Raw genomic sequence first — 27,682 nt, forward strand, 5'->3', positions numbered from 1 at the left:
GCTGTTGTTTAGCTGATATCTTACTTACATCATATCTTTTATTTATGTAAGATATATTTCAACTATGTACAATCTGACACATTCTATATCATAAATATATTACTCATCCGTAACATGTGAATCGCAATTTTCTGTTAATTGATTGTTCTGTTGTTTAGTTGATTTTTAGTGACATTGTATCTTTTTATTGTATTTATACAAGTTATATTTGAACTACGTAGAATCTGACACGTTCCATATCCTTGTGATTCACTCGCTACCAGGATCTACGGTACATGAAATAAATAAATTGGACCATGGTAGTCAGGAAGACACAGTACTTCTTGATTTCTGAAAAGCATTTGACTCAGTATCATACCTATGCTTATTGTCAAAAGTATGATCATACAGGGTATCAAGTGATTCAGGATTGAGGGCTTTTTGGTAGGGAGAATGCAGCATGTTATCTTGGATGGACAGTCATTGTCAGATGTGGTAGTAACTTTGGGTGTGCCCCAGGGAAGTGTGTGGGATACTTGCTGTTCATGTTTTATACTAATTGCCTTGCAGACAATATTTATATTAGCCTCAGACTCGTTCTTATGATGAATTAATCTATATTTAAGTTTGTCTGAAAGAAGCTGCATAAATATTCAGTCAGATCTTGATAAAATTTCAAAGTGTTGCAAATACTGGCAACTTGCTTTAAATGCTCAGAAATTTAAAATTGTGCACTTCACAAAACAAAAATACGTAGTATCTATGACTATGACATCAATGAGTTACAGGTGGAATTGGCCAACACATATAAATATCTGGTTGTAACACTTTGAAGAGAGATGAAATGGAATGATCACATAGGCTCAATTGTGGGTAAAGTAGGGGTATACTTCAATTTACTGGTACAATACTAGGGAAATGCAATCAGTTCTTAAAGGAGACTGCTTACAAATCAATCCTGTGACCCATTATGGAATATTGCTCAAGTGAGTGGGACCCATACCAAACAAGGCTAACCGAGGATACTCAACGTATACAGAGACGGGCAGCACAAATGGTGAATGTTGGTTTGATCCACAGGAGACTGTCACAGGGACGCTGAAGAAATTGAACTGGCAGAGTTTTGAAGACAGATGTAAACTATCGCAAGAAAGTCTACTGGCAAAGTTTTAAGAATTGGATTTAATTACGACTACAGGAATATACTACAACCCCCTACATATCACACTCACATGGGTCGTGAGGACAAGGTTAGAATAATTACAGCACACACAGAGGTATTCAATCATTCTTCCCATTCTCCATAAATTACTGGAACAGGGAAGAAACCTTAATAACTAGTACAATGGGATGTACTCTCTTCCATGCACTTCACGGTGGTTTGCAAAGTATAGATGTAAATGTAGAAGAGCAAAATGAATGGCCAAACGTTTGTTTTACTCATGGAAGAGCACTTAGTGTTTGCCCTTTAAATACTGAGTTTGTTCCTAGAAGAGATATTTGCTATAGCAGACTCATTGGGAAACAGTTCCTTGTCACAACTGTTAAGTAACAGTGGCTTCACGTGATTTTTAAATTTTTTTCTGTACAAGTAATCATTCAGATCTAATTGCCATAAGGTCACCAATTCCTTTCTCAAATTTTAATAAATTGTAAAGTTCATACCTTATTAAACTTCCTGGCAGATTACAACCATGTGCTAGGCTGAGGCTCTAACTCAGGATCTTTGTCTTTCACGGGAAAATACTGTACCAACTGAGGAATACAAGAACAACTCATGATGCATCCTCACAGCTCTGCTTCTGCCAGTACCTCATCTACAACCTACCAAACTTCACAAAAGCGCTCCTGCAAAATTTTCAATCTGGAATCATATCTTGTTGTTTACATGTGATTCAAGTTCTCACCATCGTGTGTAGATTGTCTAATTATCCTAGATAAATTTCTGAAAAGACATTTAATACAACACTCGGTAGATCTTCAACCCTGCCATCTGTATTAAACTTATGAATCTCACAACCTGGAAAACTGCACTCTTCCCCATTACAACAGCATGATAAGAGAACTGATGGTTTTAGACTCACTGACCTTTCTTGGAAGTTTTTAATCAATTTGATACTTGATGTACTTGCTGCTATAGATAACCAGTTAATATTTTTGGGCCATTTTTCATGCACAGCTTCTCCCAGATGGTGTGGCATCCTGAATTGGCATTCATCTCACTATGTGTGACTGTTTTTGACAGTAAATAAGCCACTAACAAAGGCATCCAAGCTGGCTGTTTCTTCCCTCTATAGTCTCGATTACACTCTTCACGGCAACCCTTCTCCTCCGATACATGAGTACCCAATGAGACCAAATCTTTCCTGTATGTTTTTCTGGCCATTCTAAAAAGAGCAATCTCATTTGCAACAGATTAAACAACTGAGGCTAGCTCGAGAGTCTTTCCAGCAACAGACTATGTCAACGACAACCAGGCAATTGATATCCTTGTAGTCAAAGACTCACGATCTGTGAACAGTCTGTCATTCTACCCCTGACATAGCTGACCAATCTCCTCAGTCACATCAGAATGTACAGCTCGAGATCTCAGGTGACATCAAAGGCACCTTAGGTGCCAGAGTTTTTATGCTGGGCACCCTCACTCCAGCACAGCTCTGGACAGCAGCCAAAGCCTGTAGACAGTAGGCAACACAGCTTCTATAACTAGTACGGTCCCTAGGCATCTTTCACAACTGAACAGAATAATCTTAGCTTAAAAAAAAAAAAAAAAATTACTAAAACCGAATAATTTATATGTAAGTAGAAGGGGAATCACTGTTATCAGCTGCAGCAGGACATTAAGCGGAATCAGTGGCAATGAGCGAAAATGTGTACTGGACCAGGATTTGAACCAGGGATCTCCTGCTCACTAGGCAGGTGCAGTAACCACTGTGCCATCTGGGACACAATGTTACTGCAACTGCACATGCTATCTCAGTACGCCTCACAACCAATCCACACTCCCACCGAGTGCCACCTATCTGCCTAGCAAGCAAGAGATCCCGGGTTCAAATCCCGGATGGTATGCATTTTCGCTTGTTGCCACTGACTCCACTTAATGTCCCACTGTAGCTGACAGCAGCAATCCCCCTTCCATTTAAATTTAATGTTTTGAAGCTGCGGGATCTGCGTGGTGTCTGTTCTTTCAAAGGAACAGACAGTACGCATTAATATGACCAAATAATTTAAGCTAAAAACCTCAAAAACACTAACTTAAGAATCAGTTGAGACACTTCTTACTGCTACCATGTGGAGCGAAAAGCAATTAAACCGGACACAGTCAATACACACATGTAACAATAATAACCTTACATAATAAGACAGCTAAATTAAGACAGACAAGATAAGATCCTATTCACTTCAGCACACATGAAAGTAAATGGCACAAAAATCAAATGCTGATCTGTTGCTGTTTAAGCTGGTAACAATGACTGCTATTACTCAGACAAAACAATAAGAGTTATGCTATTTGTGGCTGGTCAGCAGGTGTGGCTTAAGAATTAAAAGTGCATTAGAATGTAACACATTTGTGCACTCAGTGTGAGAATACTGTGGAACCTTCAGTCCAATTGTAGAACAAATATGAAAAATGGCCATAACTGAGAGACTTGTTAGTGAGTATGGAATATCAAACACGAAAGTGAAAATGATATACGGTTTATGGTTGACTGGTTTATACATACAAAGGTTATTTGGTGGATCTGAAAATGTATAGTCCAATATCCAGGAAAATGGCATACACGATCTTTTCGCAGATCAGTGTGGTCAGATTCAGCAGTTCACAACACATACTAATTGGATCATACATATACATTCATCCTCAACACTGTGTAGCAGTAACTCTGAATTCTGTAAATGGGAACTGTCCCTCCCACGCACCCTTCAGTCTTTTAACTTCCACCGCCATACATCTGTCTCTGCTCCCTTTACTTGTTTCATTTCCTTTCATTCTTATCTGTCCTTTAAATGTGATCATTAAATATTTGTACATATGATACGCAGTACATCAATATAATGAAGTTGGGGCGAGTTATTTATGAAAAAACAGGTAACCAATGTAGTTTTAGCAGCCATGAGAAACAATTTTATAAAGTACATTTATGAGCTATACTAATCTACGCTGAGGCAGAATAATTATGGCTAGAATTACCAGAATTCAAGTATTTTTGTTGAATGTAAGGTTGCAAAGTACAATGGACAATTAATTATCACTGATTAGGTACACAGATACGTAAGCGTGTATGTCCAACCCAAACGCAAGAATGTTTCAATGAATTCTTTATAACTGTAGTGAAGTTTGATGTCAGCGTAACAGATTATTACAACAATAGATATCCCTTTGGCCTTGATAAAGATTCTGAACACCTTACAAAGTTTTCAGAAGTTTCCATGAAGGACACAGAGAATGCAATTTTAGCATAAAAAACAAAAATTCTGCAGGTTGGTATGAAATACCCACTAAAGTTGTAAAAGCAATACACAATACAATCATACATCCACTAGCTCAAGCAATTAATTATTGTTTTGGAGATTCTGCTTCCCGGTGTGCTGAAGTATGCCAAAGATAAACACTTTTCGAAAAGGGATCAAGAGAGATTATAGGAAATTATTGTCCTATCTCAGGTCTCCCTGTCATATCTACAATATTTGAGATATTTGCTGTTACCCAAATCCAATACCTCACAGCAAAATATTCCATTGTACAACTGTTACAAGAAATCGTTTTCCAATGAGATGAGCTGGTTATAGCAGAACATCTCCTCTAGGAACAAATATTGATTTTAACAGAAATCAATTTTGTTGACAAGATAAGTACATCATTAGAGAAGAGCAATAAGGTAGTAGGAATTTTCTGTGACCTCACAAAGGCTTTTGATTCTGTAAACTATGCCTTATTTATTTACAAACTTGACACGTATGGCATTAGGTGCAGCAATCTACAATGGCTTAAATCCCTTATGCAACAGAAAGGAAAGAGTTGGCATTACTTCAAATGGGATAAATTATAATTCTGACTGGAAAATAATAGCTCAGGGTGTTTCACAAGGCTCCATACCTGGCTCAGTCCTATTTCCATTCTGTGTTAATGATTTACCATTAAATATCAGCTCCCCATCAGTTCTGTTTGCAGACAATATGTCTAATGTTGAAAATCAGAAAAAAAATCCCAGATCATTGACCAGTATCCTCAGCACTATAACCCTGTGCATCACATCTGGACACGTGTCACGGCACCTGGCCACCAGCATTCTATACTCAAATACTCTGTCAACAGCACCTGAGTGCGCCAGCCGCTGTCCGTGACTTGGGCACACTGCACGGCACCCAACATGCCATCTACTGGAGCCCTCTATATAAGCACAGCACAGCAGGTGCTTGACCTCAGATTGTATTCTGCTGTTTATTGTACCATTTCTGTGCTTGTTGTTTACTTGAATGTGGACAAATAAACTTTTGTTCTTTGTGGTCGAGCCACACTACTGTTTGAGTCTAGCATTATGGCACAACTGGTTATGAGTGTGGTGTTCACTTCCAGGTGTTAAGCCTATTTGGTTGTTTTGTTGGTTCTAATGTCCATGGAGGCAGTACTCGAATATCTCCTCGAGCAGCAGCAAGCTCTTATGGATGCTACCACAAATTTTCAGTCACATCGACTATGCAGTCTTCTATGCCATCAGCCTACTCCTCGCCATTTGCCCCTTAGGATGATGTAGCCGATGACTGAGACCCTTAAAGAAGTGGCGTTGGCAACACTTCCTTGTTTTTGGTGTGACAGTTGCAAACATGTAAGGGTTTGCTCCTTTCTTAAATTTCCCCTCGGATTTACCAGCTGTTTACCAGTTAGCCCTGCTCCAGGAACCAGCATCAGCTTTGCTCAATGATAAGCATAAGTTGTTGTCCAGTTGTCACCGTGAGTGCATACATCATTGCAGCATGGACTGAGGTCTATCACTGTCATAAACAGCTCCATTAGTCCCACTGGGCTTGGTCAGATAAACTCCACAGCCTCAGTTGCATATGTCAGTTTGTTACTGATGTTCATCAGGATTCCTATGCAACTTCTACGGTCCGTGCTACCACCATTCGGTTTGCCCTGGACAAGGAGGCGCATCAACATGCACTACAGTGGGAGAATCCATCTTTAGCTGAAATGTTGGTCAATCTTTCAAGGTATCTCATTCTGCTGGTGATCAGATTGAGGCTTGGTGACCATGGTGGCTCTATTTCTGGTCATCAGGCATCAGTCAATTCCCAGGAGGAGGACCGTGAGGTAGCCATGCATACACAGCCTCTGCAACACAGGACATTGATGTGCCCCAAACAAAAACAGCCACAACATATGCAGCACTCCCATCTTGCCCATACTGTGCAACATGACAGGACCATGTGCCTTAAGTGCTAGGTGACTTACAACTACTGGAAAAAATGACATACAGTATCTGTGTATTGTTCCCAGCTGCAGAAATGGATATGGATGTTAATTGCCTGTCTCCTGCTTACAAATTAGACAAACTGTTTATTGAAGTGTGAGTGATGGGCAAAGAACTCAGGCTACAAGTGGACATGGGTGCAGCTGTTACATTTATGAACACACAAATCTATGTGGACTTGGGATCTCAAGTGTTGTCTCCAATTAATTGACGTTTGGTGAATTACAACAGGCAGAATATTCCAATATGGGGGCAATTTATGGCTCCCATTGCATATACATCTGTGGTCTGTTCCTTAACTTTTTTGGTAGTTAATGATGCTGATGCCAACAATCTGCTCAGTCTGGATGCTTTTGGTTTTTTCATTGCAGATGCATTGCACCTTGTTACCAAGCAGGCCTTACCAGCAGTTAGATAAGCGTTATTCTGCGTTCTTCCCTCTTTTTTTTCAGATGAGTAATGTTATGTCACTTATTTTACAGCCCATATTATCAGGAAACCTACGGTACTGCTGCATTTTTTCCTTACTTGCCCTATCCCTATGGCTTTGCACGATCAAGTGAAATTAAAAATGTACAGACTGACACCATTGGGGTCATACAGCCTATTATGTCAAATGAGTGGTCTAAATACTGAATGTCCAGCTCTGCCTTTGCAGTGACTTAAAAGCTTCCATTAATGCTCATCTATCAGTGACACTTGCCCTTTGCCCTGCCAAGACAAGCTGTTGGCCAAATTCACAGAGAGCCAGCTTTTCCCTAAAATAAATTTACCTAAAGCCTATTTACAGGTTTCATTGAATGAGGCTTTCAAAAAGCTCCTTATGATCAACTCACCCTCTGGGTTGTACCAAAATCAGCACGTCCCATTCAGTTTGGTAGCACCCCTTTGATTTTTCAGCATTTTCTGCAACAATTGATGAAGTCTCTTCCAGGGTGCATCAACTACCTCTCTGCCATTGTCATGATGGGTGCATCCATGGAAGAGAATTAATGCAGTTAATGTTCCTTGTTCACAGTCTTACATACAGCAGGGCTGAAGTGCAACTTGACCAAGTGCCACTTTTTTCGGCCATCCATTGTGTGTTTGGGGTTTGTGGTTTCTCGGGATCATCAAGTTGGCACTGTCAAAACTCTGACTCGTCCTTCCAATGTCAAAAAACTCCAATGTTTTTAGAGAAAATTGCCTACTATCGTAAATTCATTTCAGGTGTGGCCACATTGGCCCATCCTCTCTATGAACTGCTTCACAAACATGCTGCTTTCTGGTGGACGCTGGCCTGCGAACACGCTTTTGAAATCTAAATTACATTCTGCAGTCTACCTTCCATCCTAGCCACCACCCAGTCTTGTTTACAGATGTCTCTCAGTATGGTCACAGGGCCATTCTTGCACATAGCTGTGAGGACGGTTCTGAGAATCCGATAGCTTACGCGTCAAAAACACACAACTCCGCTCAGCAGCACTACTCCCAAGTTGAAAAGAAAGCACTTGTTATCTTAGACGCCCTCAAAAAGTTGTGTGTGTTCTTGTATGGATCTACGTTCCACGTCATTACAGATTGCAAGCCTTTGTTTATGTTGTTTCATCCTTCTAATTCATTGCTTGAGAATGAAGCACATCATCTCCAATATTCGGCCTTGTTTCTGTCTCATTTTAGGTGTACTACACGGTATGCCACTGCCAATGCACTGTCCTGACTTCTGATGAGGTCATATCCAACTTTTGATCAGGATGAGCTCCTTTGTTTTCACTTTGCAGTCGAGGCACAATGTACAGTGGAAGGGTTTTCAATTACATATGTGAAAGAAAATTCCTGGCAGATTAAAACTCTGAGACAGATCTCTGCTCAAGCCCAAAAGCTTGCCATTTGTGGGCACTGCTGTTACCAACTGAGCTATCATGGATGACACACAACCAACCTTCACAGTTTCATTCTGCCTGTAGTTATCAACTAGTTTCCAAAATAACACACACTCAGCTGTAGAGTGAAATATTCATTCTGGAGGCTTCTATTTCCACTTTAGTGTAGTAAGCCCAAGAAATTTAATTTTCTTGTGTATTATCAAGACTACTTCCGCCACAGCGTATATCTGCAAAGCAAGTGGTAACATTCATGCTTATAGTTTTCTGTGTCCATAAATTATGTTTGCTTAGACCAGGATTTTATATCAGAAGTGTTTCCATTGACTACACCATCAAGCGTATTCTCTCCACTTGTTATCAGTACCTATGTGTTATCTGCATATAAAAATGAATTAGCCTTAGGAATATGCTTAGGCATGTCATTAATATAGGCCCGAAAATGCGAAAAGGGCAGGACCAGGAACCAAGCCATGTAGGAACAATATATTTTACTTTCTTTGTTTACTTGGCCAGTAAGATAAAGACTTCTTAGAGTTCCTGTTTTCGGCAAACTGCCCCTTTCCATAGAGACAGCTACAACATCAGTTACAGACAGGGACAGTGGCAAGGGGAGCGGGGTGCTATAGTCCCCCCCCCCTACCCCCCCACCCCGCAAAGGAGTATCATATTAGACTGGATAAAATGACTTCAGAAATCAGCGAATATATTACTCCAGCAGATTCAACCATTTTTTTAATAATTATGTAGTAATACAGGTTGCAATGTATTTCAAACATACTTTAACAAAAGAATAAGAGTGGCAAATAGCACACTATCTAAGCCAATAAATACCATTTAACTTAAAATGGGCATCTTATTATTTATTAATACACATTTTTTAGCCTGAACTACAAAACTCTTACCAAAAACTACTTCAAGCGTAACAAAATTTTACCAGTATGTCACCGGAGGACCCCAACTCTCCTTTTGTTAAATGATATTCCATTCCCCCAAACCCCTCCCCCATTAGCCCCCCCCCCTTCCCCCTTGAAAGACTTCTAGAATCGCCCCTGATTACAGACAGCATCTCAAATTCCATATTTCACAAGTTTTGCAACGAGTAACTCAAAGCTGACCATATTAAATGCTTTTCACTATTCAAGAAATATGCCCACAGTGGATTTAGTTCTTTTCCATATTCATGACAGCTCACCATGATATAAAGTTTGTCAGCATGTTTATAAATACAGATTTTGCACATGTAAAACGTGGTCACTTGCTGGCTATTTGCGTAACTTTATACACTCCTGGAAATGGAAAGAAGAACACATTGACACCGGTGTGTCAGACCCACCATACTTGCTCCGAACACTGCGAGAGGGCTGTACAAGCAATGATCACACGCACGGCACAGCGGACACACCAGGAACCGCGGTGTTGGCCGTCGAATGGCGCTAGCTGCGCAGCATTTGTGCACCGCTGCCGTCAGTGTCAGCCAGTTTGCCGTGGCATACGGAGCTCCATCGCAGTCTTTAACACTGGTAGCATGCCGCGACAGCGTGGACGTGAACCGTATGTGCAGTTGACGGACTTTGAGCGAGGGCGTATAGTGGGCATGCGGGAGGCCGGGTGGACGTACCGCCGAATTGCTCAACACGTGGGGCGTGAGGTCTCCACAGTACATCGATGTTGTCGCCAGTGGTCGGCGGAAGGTGCACGTGCCCGTCGACCTGGGACCGGACCGCAGCGACGCACGGATGCACGCCAAGACCGTAGGATCCTACGCAGTGCCGTAGGGCACCGCACCGCCACTTCCCAGCAAATTAGGGACTCTGTTGCTCCTGGGGTATCGGCGAGGACCATTCGCAACCGTCTCCATGAAGCTGGGCTACGGTCCCGCACACCGTTAGGCCGTCTTCCGCTCACGCCCCAACATCGTGCAGCCCGCCTCCAGTGGTGTCGCGACAGGCGTGAATGGAGGGACAAATGGAGACGTGTCGTCTTCAGCGATGAGAGTCGCTTCTGCCTTGGTGCCAATGATGGTCGTATGCGTGTTTGGCGCCGTGCAGGTGAGCGCCACAATCAGGACTGCATATGACCGAGGCACACAGGGCCAACACCCGGCATCATGGTGTGGGGAGCGATCTCCTACACTGGCCGTACACCACTGGTGATCGTCGAGGGGACACTGAATAGTGCACGGTACATCCAAACCGTCATCGAACCCATCGTTCTACCATTCCTAGACCGGCAAGGGAATTTGCTGTTCCAACAGGACAATGCACGTCCGCATGTATCCCGTGCCACCCAATGTGCTCTAGAAGGTGTAAGTCAACTACCCTGGCCAGCAAGATCTCCGGATCTGTCCCCCATTGAGCATGTTTGGGACTGGATGAAGCGTCGTCTCACGCGGTCTGCACGTCCAGCACGAACGCTGGTCCAACTGAGGCGCCAGGTGGAAATGGCATGGCAAGCCGTTCCACAGGACTACATCCAGCATCTCTACGATCGTCTCCATGGGAGAATAGCAGCCTGCATTGCTGCGAAAGGTGGATATACACTGTACTAGTGCCGACATTGTGCATGCTCTGTTGCCTGTGTCTATGTGCCTGTGGTTCTGTCAGTGTGATCATATGATGTATCTGACCCCAGGAATGTCGCAATAAAGTTTCCCCTTCCTGGGACAATGAATTCACGGTGTTCTTATTTCAATTTCCAGGAGTGTATATATATTTTTTTAATTTTAACCTAACACAAAATTTACTAAATGAACTGAAGGACATATATATTATATATTCAGAAATTCTTCTATGTAGTAGACGGACTGTCAATTAGAAATGATTACTACTTGTTTTTAACATTTTCATTACTTCCCAGTATCTAATTCATAAGGGAGGTTGAGATATATTTTTATGGCTGCATAATTTGCTCCTTTCCATGCTAAAGTAAGGTTAAGTTGTAGATAGCACATGCTATTTTTCAAATTATGCCTGATTCTGCACTTCGTAAGAGAGAAAAAATATTGTGAAAAGTACAGGGGCATTATTAGTTGGCTTGTATCTAATTTTTTGAGGATGACATACTTACACCACGTTTCTGTGCAATGAATGCTGTGTGTGGAGTTACCCTAGAAAATTCTGTCATATAACAACAACAGAAGGAACTAGGCAAAATACAATAATTTTCTAATGTTTTTATCACCAAAGTCAACAGTAAATTTTACTGAGAAACAATGTGAGGAAATCTATAATATTTGATCTCAAATTAAAGTGCTGATCAATATGAACACCCATGAAGTTTGAACAACCAGTTCATAAACATTTCCTTTCCTTCATCCTGTAGTGATGAGAATATATACATCTACACAAATACACCGCAAGCCACCATATGTTGCAGACCGGAGGGTACACTTATCCATAATAGTCATTTCCTTTTCTGTTTCACTTACAAATAGAGTAACGGGAAAAACTGTCTATATGTATCTGTCCGAGCTGTAATATCTCTAATCTTATCTTCATGGTCCTAATGAGAAATATGTGTTGGTGGCAGTAGAATAGTTCTACAATGGAGGTTCTCTCAATTGTCTCAATAGTGCTCTTCGTAAAGAACATTGTCTTTGTTCCAATCCCATTTGAGTTCATAATGCATCTCCGTCATACTCGTGCGTTGATCGAAACTAGCGGTAACAATCAGCTGTCCTCTGAATTGCTTTGATGTCTTCCTTTAGTCCAATCAGGTGGGAATCCCAAACACTTGAGTAGTACTCAAGAACTGGTCGCACCAGAGTCTTACAAAAGGTCACCTTTACAGATGAACCACACTTTCCTAAAATTTTCCCATTAAATATATAAATGTGGCAAACAGTCACCTTGCACAGAATTGGATGAATTTTTTTGGTGCCTATGTTAAGTGGTAGACCATTTACCAACAATACTTTTGACATTCCTGGTGGTTTCTGATCTATGAACTAGCATGTGTAGAGGTCCTGTCTTTGCTGTGGTTTTCAGTTCAAAGACTGGTTTGATGCAGCTCTCCACACTATTCTATCCTGTGGAAGCCTCTTCATCTCTGAGTAACTACTGCAACCTACATCCTTGTGAATCTGCTTACTGAATTAGTCTCTAGGTCTCCCTCTACGACTTTTAGCCCCCACACTTCCTCCAGTATTAAATTGGTGATCCCTTGATGCCTCACAAGGGAACCTCCCCTTCGCATCCCTCTCAGATTTAGTTATAAGTTGGCACAGTGGATAGGCCTTGAAAAACTGAACACAGATCTATCGAGAAAACAGGAAGAAGTTGTGTGGAACTCTGAAAAAAAAATTAGCAAAATATACAAACTGAGTAGTCCATGTGCAAGATAGTCAACATCCAAGAAAGAGCGAGCTCAGGAACGCCGTGGTCCCGTGGTTAGCGTGAGTGGCTGTGGAACGAGTGGTCCTGCGTTCAAGTCTTCCCTTGAGTAAAGAGTTCAATTTTTTATTTTCAGACAATTATTATCTGTCACCAGTGTCATATAGAATATATCAGATGTGTTTTCCTGTGGAGGAATCGGTTGACCTATGACCTTGCGATCAAATGTTTTCGGTTCCCATTGGAGAGGCATGTCCTTTCGTCTACTAATCACACCGCTTTGCGGTGCGGTCGCAAATCACAGACACTAAACTTATTACAGTGAACAGAGATGTCAATGAACGAACGGACAGATCATAACTTTGCGAAAATAAATTTTTCACTCGAGGGAAGATTTGAATCAGGGATCTCTCGTTCCGCAGCTGCTCACGCTAACCACGGGACCACGGTGCTCCCGAGTTCAGAGTTACCTTTATGTTGCTTACCTTGCACATGGACTACTCAGTTTGTATATTTTGCTTTTTTTTTTCATAGTTCCACACAACTTCTTCCTGTTTTCTCGATTGATCTCTGTTCAATTTTTCAAGGCCTATCCACTGTGCCAACTTATAACTAAATCTGAGGGGGGTGCGATAGGGAGGTTACCTTGTCAGAATATGTCTTACCAACTAATCCCTTCTTCTAGTCAGGTTGTGCCACAAATTTATCTACACCCCAATCCTATTCAGTATCTCCTCATTAGTTACATGATCTATCCATCTAATCTTCAGCAGTCTTCTGTAGCACCACATTTTAAAAGCTTCTACTCTTTTCTTGTCTAAACTGTTTATTGTCCATTCTGTAAAGAATCCGTGTCATCATTTTGCAACCGTGGCATATTCTGTTAAGAATTCATGTTAGTATTTTGCAATCGTGACCTACTAAACTGATAGTTCGGTAATTTTCACATCTGTCAGCACATGCTTTCTAAATAATTCGAATTATCATATTCTTCTTGAAGTCTGAGGGTATTTCGCCTGTCTCATAAATCTTGCCCACCAGATGGAAGAATTGTGTCGTGGCTGGCTCTCCTCAGGCTATCAACAGTTCTAACGGAATGTTGTGTAGGGTACTCCTTGGGCCTTGTTTTGACTCGGGTATTTCTGTGTTCTGTCAAATTCTTCATGCAGTATCATACCTCCTATCTCATCTTCATCTACAACCCCTTCCATTTCCATAATATTGCCCTCAAGTACATCTCCCTTGTATAGACCCTCTATATACTCCTTTCACCTGTCTGCATTCCTTTTTTTTGCTTAGGACTGGTTTTCCATCTGAACTCTTCATATTCACGCAGGCGGCATCTACCTTACCCTAGTGATATATGCTTCTGCGGCCTTACATTTATCCTCTAGCCATTCTTGTTCAGGCATTTTGCACTTTCTATCAATCTCATTTTTTAGACATTTGTACTCCCTTTTGCGTGCTTCATTTACTGCATTTCTATATTTTCTCCTTTCATCAATTAAATTTAAAGTCTCTTATTTTGCCCAAGGATTTCTACTAGCCCTCATCTTTTTACCTATTTTATCTTCTGCTGCCTTACTATTTCATCTCTCAAAGCTACCCATTGTTCTTCTACCGTATTCTTTTCTCCTATTCCTGTCAATCATTCCCTAATGCTCCCCCTGAAAATCTTTGCAATGTCTGGTTCTTTCAGTTTATCTAGGTCCCATCTCCTTAAATTCCTACATTTCTGCAGTTTCTTCAGTATTAATCTACAGTTCAAAACCAATAAATTGAGGTCAGTTCCCCCATACGCCACTGAAAAGTCTTACAATTTAGAAACTGGTTCTGAAATCTCTGTCTTACCATTATATAATCACTCTGAAACCCTCCATTGTCTCCAGGTCTCTTCAACATATATAACCTTCTTTCAGTGTTAGCTATGATTAAATTATGCTCTTGTGAAAATGAAATAATACAGTTTATGGTTAGGATTCTCTCTGATGTTAAATCAAAGAATATTTGAATATCTTCAGGAAGACACAAGGTAAGTATTGGAACCCCTTGCATTTTGCAGTATGGTGTGATTGTAAACAATAGGCTTCAATTCTCAACCAAACTGTCACCTTCCAACTGAGGCTAGACCTCAGGCTGCACTATATATATCAGTCTGTCACCACAACCAAAATTTTGGGGAGGGAGAGAAAGTAAGACATAGTTTTAGCCCAATATTGCAATTTTTCCGTAATTAGTTAAGCCAATTTTTCCCTTTCTGATACAAAAGTCTATCTTTTGTCGATCAACTGAAGCAATCGATGCCACTTAACTGACTTAAACTACCACCTTTCAACATAAAAAAATCTTGACCTTGGGCCACAAAATGGATAAGTAATTATTTCACTATTATCTAAGATGAAGTATTTACATCCTGTGACTCTGCCAACTCAACCAAACTGTCATGTTCCAACGTAACCTCAACTATGGGTTACATTACAGATCATTGTCACCCCAACCAACCATTTCAAAATCTGATACAAACACAAAAGAAATACTGTCAGTGGCCTGCACTCTTTCTGTTTGTATAAAAGCACATAGGATATGACATGCCACCTTATCATTCCATTACATTAGCCTATATTACGAAGCCGACATCCAGAATCAGTAGGTTCAGTGGACCCATTATTGCTATTTTTAACTCATCAGGATACATTTCCTCTCTGGAGAATGTATTTATAATATTCGCCAAAGGCTTATTAATCTTGATGGTCCCGCCAAATTCATAATCCTCTTTATGTTTTCACTCTCATGAGGTTTACATTTCTCTCTGTCACACACATAATTTAATTTTATTAGTAATCTTAACCCTGTGGCACATAGTGTCCACTACAAAGGACAACTTTACCATTTTCAATCAGTCCTGAGGCTGGAAATGCACACAGATCACTGCAGTGCACACTCCCTACTGCATTTGCAGCCTCACGACTGATTGAAAATGGCAGAGAATTGACCATTAGAAGTTGTCCACTGCAGTGAAATTAATGCACCACAGGGTTAAAGTACTTTCTCCTTCCCCACGGTATCACTTTCTGTCTAGAGTTACAGGTTGCAAAGTTCTGGGAGGGGGGAGAGTACTCCCCTGTTCAGGCATCTATCTACTGCTTCATGTTACTTATATCTTAATGTGTCATTACAGTATACAATGTATTGAAATTTTCAGCACATAAAATGTGTTCTGGGCAAGTTCCCACTTTGTCACTTGAATAAATTGTGAATTCAGTACAAAGATTAGATGGTCCTTTCGTTTGAAGTCCCTTACAACCTTCTGCACAGGTATTGTTATTGCAAACAGGTACTGAAATGTCAGTATAATGAATAGATTGATAAAAAGTAATATTATCAAAATGAGGAGTCATAGCACAAAGTACGAGAGTTAGTCAAAATATAAGTACTTAAATACATATTAAACAGGTACCTCCAATTCTGAGGGCAAATATCTGAGGTCCAATATAATTCTACTAAAATATGAAAATACCGGATGCATTAGTGATTCCACATACATTTTTATTTTGTAGTCATTATAACGTGTCGTTTAAAAGTCTTGAAGTTACCTGGTAAGTCAACTGCCACCGTTTTATGACCTAATGCTGCCATTAACTGCAGTGTCCCAAGATTTTCCCAGGTTTCTGACTTAAAACTTCGTCCATGTAGGAAAAGAAGCGATTGTCCGGATGCCTTCACACCATTTGGAATTTCGGCTTCTCGGTAAAACATGTCAACGCCCTATTAAATGACATATGTTTTACTATTGTATTAAAACGCTAATGCGAACAAACGTTGGATTCGTACAAAACTTGGCGTACATACGTGTATTTTATGCGTGTGGGAAGTGATTTGTACATCATTTTTTTTCTTAATAGCTTCTTCAGGAATTTCTTTACCCAAAATATCAACAGTTTTCCAGTCGATTGCCATCTGCAATAACCACAATTTCACAGTTAATGTAGCACTGCACAATGTTGTACACAATCTAACGCTGAGAAATCTACTCACGTCTAGAGTATGCTGGTAACTAAACTTTCCTGGCGCAACGATGATAATAAAAACACAGACAAGAAAGATAACGGCTCCTAATTTAATTCCACGCTTCATTGTAGCCCGCGAACAAACAAGCAAGATAAAAATATGTTTGCACCATACTCTCAGAAACTGACAGAACTATGTCTTCTTCACCTAAGCGTTGAAAGACAATGCCACAAAACCTTCAAATATTAGCACTTCCGTTTACCCGCAATAGAAACGAGATCGTGTGTGTGTATGTGGGCAGATATGTCATCTTTTCATCTTTCGTAATTCCAAATTGATTCTGTTGGCGGTTCAATAGTGTGACAATAGGTAACATGCTGATAGACAGACAAGACAAAGCGTTTCCCACATTTTATTTTAGGAATTATACAAAAATGATGAGTTTACAATAATCCTTTGATACTTGGGAAGACAGAAGTGGAACTGTAAAACACGAAAAGGGCAAAATATAGCACTTCACAAGAAAAAAGTCCGACAAATTAACTGCTCTGTTTCGTTTCCGTGAACCAACCACAGTAGAGGACACGTGACACTCCCTGTGCGCCCAATGCAAGCATTTACTGCGCAGTGTTTTAAGAATACAAACAACAAAAAGAAGCCGCTGATCGAGGGGACTGACCCTGAAAATCTGCTAAAGGGTATATTGCTGTCAGAAGCCGATGATTATCTACATTAGCTTTCTTCGAATGGAAGATTAAACTTTTAATAACGTTTTAAGGCCCTTGCAAAAGGGAAAATTTGTCAAGATTCGTTCGTATTTAGCAACGGATGTGTCAAACAAGTCCGTACACCTACCAAATCAAGCAAATTTTTCAGTTTAATCCCTTGAAACAGATGCGTTTCGTGTACTCTGTATTCTGATATTAATGACTACAAATGCAGGTAAAACATTTCTAACATTGACTGGCAATGTTTTTGAAGAGGAACGCGAAAACCAAGAAAAAAATAAGACGCAGGTCCAGAGAATGGTTTAAAATGAGAGAGGATTATACACATGAAAATCTGTTAACAGAAATGTCACATTCAAAACCTGTGATTAGGCCTAAATCAACTTCGTGCTAATAGACCTTGGAACTTAAGCGCTCACAATAAAAAAGAAGTCAAAAGTATTCGCAAATTTATTCTCTTCCATTTGGTCCTGTAATGCCAGTTTATTAAAATGCCACGACATGGGAACATACACTGAAGTCGTCGGGTAGCTCCCTAATTTGTCGAATCTCCTTTTGTCTGGCGTACTGCAGCAGCTTGACGCGACATGGACTCAACAAGTCGTTGGAAGCCCCTGCAGAAATATTGAGCGATGCTGCCTCTATAGCCGTACATAATTGCGAAGATGTTGCCGGTGCAGGATGTGTACTAACTGACCACTCAACTTTTTTTTTTTTTGAGTCGTCAGTCTTCTGGTTGATTTGATGCGCCCGCCACAAATTCTTCCTCTGTCCCAGCCTCATCATCTTAGAGTAACACTTGCAACCTACATCTTCTGTCTTCCTCTACTGTTTTTACACTCTACAGCTCCCTCTAGTACCATGGAAGTTATTCCGTAATGCCTTAACAGGTGTCCTACTATCCTGCATCTTGTTCTTGCAGTGTTTTCAATATATTGCTTTCCTCACTGATTCTCTGGGGAACCACCTTATTTCTTACCTCATCAATCCACGTAATTTTTAACATTCATCTGTAGCACCACATCTCAAATGCTTTGATTCTTATATTCCCACAGTGCATGATTCACTACCATGCTTCAAACACACATTCTCAGCAACTTCTTCCTCAAATGAAGGCCTATGTTTGATACTAGTAGACTTCTCTTGGACAGGAGTGCCCTTTTTGCAAATGCTAGTCTGCTTTTTATATCCTCCTTGCTCCATCCATTATGGGTTATTTTTGCTGCCTAGGTGTCAGAAGTCCTTAACTTTTCCACTTTGTGATCACCAATCCTGATGTTATAAAATTCCTCACTGCTCTCTCTCTCATTACTTTCAACAAGGAGTACACAAATACAGTGCTGTGAATTTCCAGTGCTGTGAGTTCCCAAAAAATCACCGAGACGGAAATGGTGAGCCATTGAATTCATGGTCACCAGATTCAGCATTTACTTCCTCACAGGAGTGGCCAACATTGTGTCTACAAATAAACAACTAAATATAATAGCATTAGATTTAATTCCACAAACACTGCATGTACCACCAGGAGACATCAGTTTAAAAAAAGCAGTCTCGGACGAGACTACAAAGTTTACTAAGTCACTAAAAACTTGCAAAACTGTCAGCTATGATTGGTTTCTAGTTCTGGATATATAAGACCATCGCTAAGCTGCCGGTATTTTCGAAATTTCTTAGGGTATGTTTCCTAACAGGCTAAAATGTGCAAAATCAAAGATGTCATCATTTTTTGAGGAGCAGATTCATAATTAAAGATTTCTCCTCTATACATTTAGAGGAATTCAAACTTGGTGAAGATTAGATGTTGCTAGTTACTTGAATTTCACACATGATAAAAGGTCATAGACAATATATGACCAAATTTTAATACCAGTGTCATTGATGTTGTGGTCTTCAGTCCTGAGACTGGTTTGATGCAGCTCTCCATGCTACTCTATCCTGTGCAAGCTTCTTCATCTCCCAGTACCTACTACAACCTACATCCTTCTGAATCTGCTTAGTGTATTCATCTCTTGGTCTCCCCCTACGATTTTTACCCTCCACGCTGCCCTCCAATACTAAATTGGTGATCCCTTGATGCCTCAGAACATGTCCTACCAACTGATCCCTTCTTCTGGTCAAGTTGTGCCACAAACTCCTCTTCTCCCCAATCCTATTCAGTACCTCCTCATTAGTCATGTGATCTACCCATCTAATCTTCAGCATTCTTCTGTAGCACCACATTTCGAAAGCTTCTATTCTCTTCTTGTCCAAACTATTTACCGTCCATGTTTCACTTCCATACATGGCTACACTCCATACAAATACTTTCAGAAATGACTTCCTGACATTTAAATCTATACTTGATGTTAACAAATTTCTCTTCTTCAGAAATGCTTTCCTTGCCATTGCCAGTCTACATTTTATATCCTCTCTACTTCGACCATCATCAGTTATTTTGCTCCCCAAATAGCAAAACTCCTTTACTACTTTAAGTGTCTCATTTCCTAATCTAATACCCTCAACATCACCCGACTTAATTCAACTACATTCCATTATCTTCGTTTTCCTTTTGTTGATGTTCATCTTATATCCTCCCTTCAAGACACCATCCATTCTGTTCAATTGCTTTTCCAAGTCCTTCGCTGTCTCTGACAGAATTACAATGTCATCGGCGAACCTCAAAGTTTTTATTTCTTCTCCATGGATTTTAATACCTACTCCGAATTTTTCTTTTGTTTCCTTTACTGCTTGCTCAATATACAGATTGAATAACATCGGGGAGAGGCTACAACCCTGTCTTACTCCCTTCCCAACAACTGCTTCCCTTTCATGTCCCTCGACTCTTATAACTGCCATCTGGTTTCTGTACAAATTGTAAATAGCCTTTCGCTCCCTGTATTTTACCCCTGCCACCTTTAGAATTTGAAAGAGAGTATTCCAGTCAACATTGTCAAAAGCTTTCTCTAAGTCTACAAATGCTAGAAACGTAGGTTTGCCTTTCCTTAATCTTTCTTCTAAGATAAGTCGTAAGGTCAGTATTGCCTCATGTGTTCCAGTATTTCTACGGAATCCAAACTGATCTTCCCCGAGGTCGGCTTCTACTAGTTTTTCCATTCGTCTGTAAAGAATTCGTGTTAGTATTTTGCAGCTGTGGCTTATTAAACTGATTGTTCGGTAATTCTCACATCTGTCAACACCTGCTTTCTTTGGGATTGTAATTATTATATTCTTCTTGAAGTCTGAGGGTATTTCGCCTGTTTCATACATCTTGCTCACCAGATGGTAGAGTTTTGTCAGAACTGGCTCTCCCAAGGCCGTCAGTAGTTCCAGTGGAATGTTGTCTACTCCCAGGGCCTTGTTTTGACTCAGGTCTTTCAGTGCTCTGTCAAACTCTTCACGCAGTACAGTATCTCCCATTTCATCTTCATCTACATCCTCTTCCATTTCCATAATATTGTCCTCAAGTACATCGACCTTGTATAGACCCTCTATATACTCCTTCCACTTTTCTGATTTCCCTTCTTTGCTTAGAACTGGGTTTCCATCTGAGCTCTTGATGTTCATACAAGTGGTTCTCTTATCTCCAAAGGTCTCTTTAATTTTCCTGTAGGCAGTATCTATCTTACCCCTAGTGAGATAAGCCTCTACATCCTTACATTTGCCCTCTAGCCATCCCTGCTTCGCCATTTTGCACTTCCTGTCGATCTCATTTTTGAGATGTTTGTATTCCTTCTTGCCTCCTTCATTTACTGCATGTTTATATTTTCTCCTTTCATCAATTAAATTCAATATTTCTTCTGTTACCCAAGGATTTCTACTAGCCCTCGTCTTTTTACCTACTTGATCCTCTGCTGCCTTCACTACTTCATCCCTCAAAGCTACCCATTCTTCTTCTACTGTATTTCTTTCCTCCATTCCTGTCAATTGTTCCCTTATGCTCTCCCTGAAACTCTGTACAACCTCTGGTTCTTTCAGTTTATCCAGGTCCCATCTCCTTAAATTCCCACCTTTTTGCAGTTTCGTCAGTTTTAATCTACAGGTCATAACCAATAGATTGTGGTCAGAGTCCACATCTGCCCCTGCCTTACAATTTAAAACCTGGTTCCTAAATCTCTGTCTTACCATTATATAATCTATCTGATACCTTTTAGTATCTCCAGGGTTCTTCCATGTATACAACCTTCTATCATGATTCTTAAACCAAGTGTTAGCTATGATGAAGTTGTGCTCTGTGCAAAATTCTACCAGGCGGCTTCCTCTTTCATTTCTTAGCCCCAATCCATATTCACCTACTACGTTTCCTTCTCTCCCTTTTCCTACACTCGAATTCCAGTCACCCATGACTATTAAATTTTCATCTCCCTTCACTATCTGAATAATTTCTTTTATTTCATCATACATTTCTTCAATTTCTTCGTCATCTGCAGAGCTAGTTGGCATATAAACTTGTACTACTGTAGTAGGTGTGGGCTTCGTATCTATCTTGGCCACCATAATGCGTTCACTATGCTGTTTGTAGTAGCTTACCCGCGTTCCTATTTTCCTATTCATTATTAAGCCTACTCCTGCAGTACCCCTATTTGACTTTGTGTTTATAACCCTGTAGTCACCAGACCAGAAGTCTTGTTCCTCCTGCCACCGAACTTCACTAATTCCCACTATATCTAACTTTAACCTATCCATTTCCCTTTTCAAATTTTCTAACCTACCTGCCCGATTAAGGGATCTGACATTCCACGCTCCGATCCGTAGAACGCCAGTTTTCTTTCTCCTGATAACGACATCCTCTTGAGTAGTCCCCGCCCGGAGATCTGAATGGGGGACTATTTTACCTCCGGAATATTTTACCCAAGAGGACGCCTTCATCATTTAATCATACAGTATAGCTGCATGCCCTCGGGAAAAATTACGGCCGTAGTTTCCCCTTGCTTTCAGCCATTCGCAGTACCAGCACAGCAAGGCCGTTTTGGTTATTGTTACAAGGCCAGATCAGTCAATCATCCAGACTGTTGCCCTTGCAACTACTGAAAAGGCTGCTGCCCCTCTTCAGGAACCACACGTTTGTCTGGCCTCTCAACAGATACCCCTCCGTTGTGGTTGTACCTACGGTACGGCTATCTGTATCACTGAGGCACGCAAGCCTCCCCACCAACGGCAAGGTCCATGGTTCATGGGGGGCCAGTTTCCTTAATAAATCAAAAAACAGAGACTCAGAAATCCAAATTCTTATACATAAAGCAAAAAGAAAAAAAAGGGCAAATTAAAACTTAGGGTATACTGGGTGGTATAATTAAAGTGCAGCTACTCACAAAGGTCCAGTGTGGGCTGTTAACCCTCATATAGCAGCAAAACTTGGTAGATATTCTAATATGTTAATGTGGATCTGATTTACACTGCAGAGAGGAAAAAAAAAATTGAAGTTTAGTCACCAGGCAAATCTGGTTCTGTGATTGCAAGAAAGAAATGTTTCCAAGTGTAATGGTTTAGGAACAGGACATGGGCAGAAACAAGTGAGAAATGGCTACTGTTGATTTTATTATTAACCGCACCTTAAACAATATGTTCAATATGAGTACTGGAGATGCTGATGAGACGCTGCGTCTGTAAAACGACATGATCAGTTGTTACTTGCAGCAGTTACCGTGGGATCTGAGCAATGTATTCCTGTATACTGGCCTTCAGGTCCGGTAGAGACTGAATGTGTCCCTGGTAAACTGACTGATTAATTGAGAAGGGTTGTGGGACCAAATGGCGACATCATCAGACCCGCCCTGCTGAACAGTTTTCCCCTGAGCCAAATGTCACATGAATTCAGATCAGCTGGTCTTGCAGGCCATGCATCTGGAGATCCTCTGGATATAATCTGTTATTGGAAGGTTGCATTAAGCAGATCTTTCACTGGGTGAGCTACATGAGATTTTGCCTCATCTTGCTTGAGAACAGTTGTTTCCACATAGTTATGCTCTTCCGGAGAAGGAACCACGTGCTGTACAATGTGCTCTCAATAACATTCAGACATCAAGTACATCTGACAGAATGTCTAGGTGTATTCTCTTAAAAGAAGAATGGAACGAGAATAAAGGTGCTTGTGAATCCAAACCACTGAGTCACACACGGTGAGTATTGTAGTTCTTTGCCCACAACACATTGTTTAATAATACACCAAATTCGCAGTTCCGAGTATTCATTGCACCCTGTAGTGTAAAATGTGCCTTGTCACTCCATAGAAAATTAACTTTGATCTGTGCCAGAAACTGAAGAGCAAATTAAGAATATTGCTGCAGATAAACCGCAAAACTTTCCGTACTGTTAACCATGGGATGGAAAATTCTTGTGACACTGCTCAAATACTAGCAGTACCCAGGGCATGTGATGCTGGTCACTTACAGCAACAGCAACCTTATCAATAACTTACATCAGGATAGGATACCTTCCTCTTCTGGGTGCCATGCCAGGCTCATCTCTGTTTCCAAATTTCATTATCATCTTCTATAACCCATTTAATGACATCATGCCTAGTCTGCCATTTACATAAAAGTTTCAGTAATATAGCCAATAATAGCCATAGTGTTCACTCATGTTATGGCTTGTCCAATAACGAGGTGGATGTCATACTGTCATACAAACAGTGTACAGTGCCCAGTTCGCACCTGATGGTCACAATTGGGACTAATTTTTTTCCAGTGTAAATCGATTCTGCATTAATGCATTAGCATATTTACCAAGTTCTGCTGCCTTGTGGTAACTACAGCCCACAATGGACCTCTGTGAGTAGCTACATTTTAATTAGAACAACCTAGTAATTTAGAAGTTTACAGATGCAGCATATTTGAAGTAGATGAAAATATTATAGTTCATCACACAAAATTTCACTTTTGTGTTAACTTTGCATCATACAGGAAGCCAACTAACACAAGAATGTGTATTTATACAAATGGTTCATACTTCACAATTGACAATATGTGACAAAAGGAAGTCAGGTATATCTGACTGAGACTGAGTCCAGCAACTACCTCTTCATAATTTTATTTATTTATTCGTTCTTAGACCATACAGCACAACAGCAGTATTGGATGTGTCAGATACATAACAAAAGTAAGTGTGTGTGTGTGTGTGTGTGTGTGTGTGTGTGTGTGTGTTCCACATCTGTTCCTAAACCAATCGACCGATTCCAAGCAATCTGGTGCACATATACCTTACTGTAACACAGCAATAAGCACGTATACCACTGAATGTCAATGCAAAATCATGTCAGTGTACAAAGCATACACCGAGGTGATAAAAGTCATTGATAGCAATATGCACTTATACAGATGGCAGTAGTATCGCATACAAGGGTATAAAAGGGCAGTGCATTGGTGGAGCTGTCATCTGTACTCAGGTGATCCATGCGAAAAGGTTCCCAATGTCATTAAGGTCACATGACTGGAATTAATAGGCTCTGAACACAGAATGTTGATGCTTGGGACATTCTATTTTGGAAATCATTAGGGAACTTAATATTCTGGAATACCCAGTGTCAAGAGTGTGACCAGAATATCAAATTTCAGGCATTACCTCTCACTACAGAAAACGCAGTGACTGACGGCCTTCACTTAACGACCGAGAACAGAGGTGTTTGCATAGGGTTGTCAGTTGAGAGACAAGCAACACTTCGTGAAATAATCGCAAAAATTAATGTGGGATGTATCACAAAAGCATCTGTTAGAACAGTGACGCAAAATTTTGCATTGGTGGGCCATGGTAGCAGACAACCAACAAGAGTGCCTTTGCTAACAGCACAACATTGCCTGTAGTGCCTCTCCTGGGCTCGTGACCATACCTGTTGGACCCTAGATGACTGGAAAACAGTGACCTGGTCAGATGAGTCCCTATTTCAGTTCGTAAGAGCTGATGATAGGGTTTGAGTGTGGTGCAGACACCATAAAGCCATGGACCCAAGTTGTCAACAAGGCACTGTGCATGCCAGTGATGGCTCCATAATGGAATAGGCTGCGTGTACAAGGGATGGTCATACTGAACCAATCATTGACAGGAAATGGTTACGTTCGGCTACTTGGGGACCATTCATGGATTTAATGGTCCAAAATAATGATGGAATTTTTATGGATGACAATGTGCCCTGTCACTGGGCCACAGGTGTTTGTGATTAGTTTGAGGAACATTCCAGACAATTTGAGTGAATGATTTAGTCACCCAAATCACCCGATACAAATACCATCAAAGATTTATGGGAAATAATTGAGAGGTCAGTTTGTGCACAAAATCCTGCATCAGTAACACTTCCACAATTATGGAGGGCTATAGAGGGAGCATAGCTCAATATTTCTGCAGGGGGACTTCCAGCAGCATGTTGAGTCCATGCCATATTGAAATGCTGCACTACACCACGTAATGCGAGGTCTGACATGATATTAGGAGGTATCCCATGACTTGAGTCACCTCAGTGTAGTTCAGGAGATTATTACGTTATGAACGAGATTTGTGAAAAGGTCCTGCATCATGCATGACATTTAAATTTATTACTTCATTGCTACTACCAATGACAGCATGTTTCACAGACATTGTCCACCTACGCCACTGAATGTGCTTACAAAATTATATCATTGTACACAACATAGTTCCGAACATAGGACATAATAAACATTAAGCACAAGACCAGAAGCTGCATGGTATGGGCATGGATGCACAGCTATAAATAAATACCTAGACAACACTGGGTTTCTCCAATAGTACGTATATAAGATACACACAAAGTAGAATAGGATTAGGCAAGGATAGAACAGGAAGTTGGCCTTGGTTTTAGCAAAGGAACCATCCCTGCATTTACTATAGCAACTTGGGAAAACCATAGAAAACTCATATCAGGATGGCAGTAAGGGGCACACATCCCAAACCTCCCCAATTTGAGTCCAATGTATTCAAACTGGCTTATCAACCTCAGCCAGTACATGATTGGAAAGGAAACCACATATACACAGTCTGCAAGGAGATTACAACTTGCACAATAAGTATAATAAGTGACACAACTAAAGCATGACTTTGATAAAACATTCTTCAGTAAAAATGAAAACACATGAACATATAATATAATACTGTTGAATTAAAAGTGTTATAAATGAATGCAAATCCACCTGCAAACACTACACCAATCACAACTAATCTTGCAACCAACCCCTTTTCTGAGGTGTACTGTATCAGATCTGAAATAAAGGAAATCAACAGAAGAAGACAGTGTTGATGGTGCATCTGTTAACAGGTAAAAAAAAAAAAATTCAACAACAAACAAGGGCCTAGTATGTCTGTAAGCTAACATATTGACCTACAATGTACACACACTTCGAAAACAAGAAATGATTTTTAATTCTGCTCTAAAATTTGTTTCCTTGTACAACTTCTTTATGTTTGTTAGCAGTGAAGTATAAAAAAATAACAGCAAAGTGGCTCACATACCTTTGAGTATAAGTTGCTCGCTCTGCATGGAGGGACCCACAGGTGTGAGTATTAAAGCGATTGGTCGGTTGATTTGGGAGAGGGGACCAAACAGTGAGGTCATTGGTTCCACCGGATTAGGGAAAGAAATCAGCTATACACTTTCAAAAGAACCATCCCAGCTTTTGCCTGAAGCAATTTAGGGAATTCACGGTAAACCTAAACTAGGGTGATTACTATTACTTTGCAGGGCTCCAAGGTTATCTCTTGTAATAAACACAGTTTTGTATATGTACAGGGAGGTTACTGTAAGCACAATCATCATCTTTAAATAGGGGCTTGTTGCGAGCCTTTGTAGAACTATGTGACAAGATTTGAATAATTCTTTTCTGTAATGTAAAACTTTTGTTTAACTAATAGTTTTACTCCTATAATCTACTCCATAAGCTACAAGGGACTAGAAGTAACCAAAGTAAGCCATTTTAGAACCTTCTGTGGAGCATACTTTAGATTTACTGCTGAAAGACACTTGTAAATGAAAACTGTAAGATGTCACAGATAAATGTGCAGATATTGTAAGAGGGTTGGTATTTTTATTTGCATGTGGCACATCACTTCAAGGGACTATGCACTCTTCAACATAGGAGAGCAATATCAGCAATACTGCGAGAGAAAACACCAAATCAGATGTGAGAATAAAAAATTCCAAAGATTGCTGGCCTGCTTTGAAGAGGCACAGAATTCTTACAATGATATACACATACAAATAATTGAGATTAAGATGTGTGAAACAAATGAAAGGTTATTTTTAAGAGAGATTGATCTTCAGAATTGGTAACAGGTCTGGTTGTTATTTCTCTTATAATGTGTATTCGAGACATCAGTAG

The 27,682-nt window shown here is 40.4% G+C and overlaps 1 protein-coding gene across 2 annotated transcripts in view; it reads right to left on the reverse strand.

Moving 5' to 3' along the window:
- Window positions 1-17,258, reverse strand: part of LOC124607283 (protein ABHD14B-like) — a 61,058-nt gene extending 43,800 nt beyond the window's left edge. The window contains exons 1-3 of one of the 2 annotated variants that reach the window (XM_047139563.1): window positions 16,684-17,250; window positions 16,498-16,605; window positions 16,242-16,413 (exon numbers count right to left, since the gene is read on the reverse strand). In XM_047139563.1, coding sequence (XP_046995519.1) covers window positions 16,242-16,413; window positions 16,498-16,605; window positions 16,684-16,782 — 379 coding nt within the window. In that variant the 5' untranslated portion in view covers window positions 16,783-17,250. Of the gene's footprint in view, window positions 1-16,241; window positions 16,414-16,497; window positions 16,606-16,683 lie in introns of both variants that reach the window. The other variant, XM_047139564.1, reaches the window with a different exon arrangement.
- Window positions 17,259-27,682: the final 10,424 nt, after the last annotated feature.

Source organism: Schistocerca americana, chromosome 3, assembly GCF_021461395.2.
Source record: "Schistocerca americana isolate TAMUIC-IGC-003095 chromosome 3, iqSchAmer2.1, whole genome shotgun sequence".
In the NCBI taxonomy this organism is placed as follows: Eukaryota; Metazoa; Arthropoda; class Insecta; order Orthoptera; family Acrididae; genus Schistocerca; species Schistocerca americana.